At 30.1% G+C, this 3,245-nt stretch overlaps 2 protein-coding genes across 2 annotated transcripts in view; one reads left to right on the top strand and one right to left on the bottom strand.

Annotated features, from left to right (window-relative positions):
- The first annotated feature begins 511 nt into the window (after window positions 1–511).
- LOC139427313 (protein GVQW3-like) lies at window positions 512–1,117 on the top strand. Its single transcript, XM_071188511.1, has one exon. It carries the CDS (start codon window positions 512–514, stop codon window positions 1,115–1,117), a length of 606 nt encoding a protein of 201 aa, XP_071044612.1.
- Window positions 1,118–1,383: 266 nt separating this feature from the next.
- Window positions 1,384–3,245, bottom strand: part of LOC107449339 (neuroglian) — an 8,909-nt gene continuing 7,047 nt past the window's right edge. The window contains exons 5-6 of the mRNA XM_043056947.1: window positions 1,692–1,797; window positions 1,384–1,597 (exon numbers count right to left, since the gene is read on the bottom strand). Of these exons, the coding sequence (XP_042912881.1) occupies window positions 1,384–1,597; window positions 1,692–1,797 (320 nt within the window). The remainder of the gene's footprint in view (window positions 1,598–1,691; window positions 1,798–3,245) is intronic.

The following is a 3,245-nucleotide window of genomic DNA, read 5'->3' as shown; positions in this document are numbered from 1 at the left end:
AAAAAAAAAAAAAAAAAAAAAAAAAACTCTATAATAGACAATTATTGTATCAAGTTTGTTAATTGCTTATCCAGCATTTTTGCTACTTTAGAGAAATTTTTAACTAAAACATGTTTTCACAACTGATTAAAACGATTAAACAAGATTGTGTAATCATCATTCTTAGCCAAGTTCCAAGCTGAAATGTCTAATAGATATGTTATTACTTTGAAAAAAAAAATGTCTTTTTAAACACTTAAGTTAATTTTAAAGAGTGATAATAGACATGATGTAAAAACCAAAGACATCTTCGGTATCTATCTTGGTCTTACATTTCAGGAACAGATGTTATAACGCTTCGGCTGATAAGTTTCCGGTCTGACATACAGATGGCCCTCTAAATGCAGAATTAGTATTTTGTTTAGCAAGTCCTAACCTTCAAATAAAAGGTGTCAAAATTTTATAACGATCTGCTGATTGATTTTAAAGTTACAGTGATTTTAATCGAACTCCAATTTATAATATTGAAACAATGGATAAAAAAGAATTTCATGTTCTTATTAAACATTGTTATTTAATGGGAAAAAACACGGTAGAAACTAAAGCTTGGCTTGATCAGTGTTATCCGGGATCTTCACCAGGAAAACCGACTATTATTGACTGGTTTGCTCATTTTAAATGTGGCCGTACAAATGTTGAAGATGCGCCACGCTCTGGACACCCTGAAGATGTGGTTAATCCGGAAAACATAATAAAAATCCACAAAATTGTTATAGGACACCGCAAAGTGAAGTTGCATGACATAGCTGATGCTCTAAATATATCAAAAGAGCGTGTAGGCTTTATTTTGCATGAACATTTGTTTATGAGAAAGTTGTTTTCGAAGTGGGTGCCCCGTGTGCTAACAGTTGACCAAAAACAACAACAAATTGATGATTCCAAGAGCTGTTTGACGTTGTTTCGGCGAAATAAAAAGAACTTTTTGCACCCACCCTATTCACCAGATTTGGCTCCTAGTGACTTCTACTTGTTTGCAGACTTGAAAAAAATGCTCACGGGTAAGAGATTCAGCACGAATGAGGAAGGGATAGCCAAAACAAACGCCTATTTTGAGGCCAAAGATGGTTCTTTTTTTTAAGAAAGGTATAGAAATGTTAGAGAGGTGATGGAGTGATTGTATATTTGTATATCTCTTAACGGAGACTACGTTGATGAATAAATTTGAATTTTACTGAAAAATTTGTGTTTACTCCATTAGACCGGGAACTTATCAGCCGATGTGTTAGTTATAAAATCAAACCAATTAGCTCAAACTACTAACAAACTACTGGATAAGTTATGAAAAGTGCTAAAGATATAACAATTTTGCACATCAAATATTATCATTGTTAGAAGAAACTATGTTTAAGTGGCTAGAAATTTATACATACCATTAACTGTAACAGAAACAGCGTGAGTGATTGGTGTTCCAACCCCATTACTACCAGAACATTCGTAGGTTCCTTCATCACTGAAGTCAATACTCCGAATAGTCAGAGTCTTGCCATAGTTCTTATACACATATTTATATGAGTATAATTCACTGCCTCGCTTTGTCCACTTAATTTCAGGCAATGGACTAATGAGGTCAAAAATAAATGAAATTTTAAATCATAATTATTAATGATGAATAATAATTATTATTACAAACTAAGAATAGTTTAAATACTTACGTTCCTCCAAATATACAACTAATTTCTAATGGTTTTCCTCTTAATGCAACCATGTTTGGTGGCGATACATACTGTCTGATAGGGCGATGACTTGCCTGGCCAGATCCTAATGGTTGAAAAAATAACAGTGACACTCATTAGATTTTGCAGACTCTAAGCATAATTTAATTGTAGAGACAAAAATCCAAATATCATAAATGCTAGTTATATCAATTCTTATTTGACATCACATGCATAGCACATATTCATTAAAATACAAAATTTCAGGGACCTTCTTTTGGACTTTAAATAATATCTAAAGAAACAAGAATAGTTTAAAATAAACATACCCTCATTAGAATAAATCAGAAAATGGTGTCTGGGTAATCTGCACTTGGAGTAAATAAACTTTTTTTTAAGCAAAGTAATGCTGTCATTAATAACTACAATATTTTTGATTCTCAAATAATTAGAATCTACCAATAGATTTTTATTACATAATAGTTTACATTTAAAGAATATTTATACAATTGTTTACATTTAAAGAATATTATGTAATGTATTATAATAAAGGAGTTTTTTTTATAAAAATTATCTTTTGTGCATAAAAAAGGTAACATTTAATGTTTTACCTTAAAAACTACATGCAATGTGTTGTATGAAACATAAATAATAATATTTATACTAAGATATAAATAAAATTTTTTAGGTTTTGATGGAAGGAGTTTTTTACCACAAACAACAACTAAAACTAAAGTCACTTTTTAAAAGAATGGGGAGAAAAGATCATTCAAACAATATATCTGATTGTTATGTTTTTCTTTTTTCATTGCATGTCTTTTTATTTTTTTATTTTTATTTTTTTTTTTTGTCAAAAAAGTAGAGCAAAAATTAATGGTGATATAATAATTTTGTGTATTTTCGGAATTAAACAATTTATGATTAAATAATTAAGTTTAAATTTTTCAAGACAATAATTTATTTTAATATATTGTTGAAATAATAAAATTAATTTTGTCTAATATTAATAAAAAAAGATAAAAAAGATATTTTAATGTAATACAGTAGAGAACCATTTATCCGGTATCCAGATAACCGGGAAACCAGAAAACCGGGAAAAATTTTGCTCAATTTTCCCGCCATTTTAAACAAGAACGAAAAAAGCGCAAATTGGACTCATCCTTGAAGTTAAGTAGAGGAAAATGTAAGGAAGGGGAAAAAATTTTTCCCCGTTTACCCAGAGAAACGTCATTTCCTCCGTGACCTTGAAGGCAGGGAAGGGAGGAATGTTTTATTTTTTCCTTTAGGCCGTCAATCAAACTCAAGGGTGTGGCAAACTGATTTCGTTTTCTGCTTGATTTACGAGGGGGGGTGGGGAAAATGCATTGCATGCATATCAGTGAACAGAAAAAGAAAAGAGAAAAATATATTTATTTGACATCGACTAATAAAAATAAAATCTTTTTCTTTTGAATAAATTCTCATTCTTTGGAAGTGCGGTATCAATTGCAAGTTTTTCTTGGTGTGGAATCACATCTGCTGTAATTAAAAATCTTGTTTTTATCAACAAAAAAA

This window comes from Parasteatoda tepidariorum, unplaced genomic scaffold (assembly GCF_043381705.1).
Source record: "Parasteatoda tepidariorum isolate YZ-2023 unplaced genomic scaffold, CAS_Ptep_4.0 HiC_scaffold_1487, whole genome shotgun sequence".
Classification (NCBI taxonomy): Eukaryota; Metazoa; Arthropoda; class Arachnida; order Araneae; family Theridiidae; genus Parasteatoda; species Parasteatoda tepidariorum.
Note: the sequence above shows the minus strand (reverse complement) of the source record. Positions and strands in the feature narration are given on the sequence as shown.

Bases quoted from the DNA above. Each gene is read 5' to 3' on its own strand.
- LOC139427313 (XM_071188511.1), top strand. From the start codon at position 512: ATGGATAAAAAAGAATTTCATGTTCTTATTAAACATTGTTATTTAATG.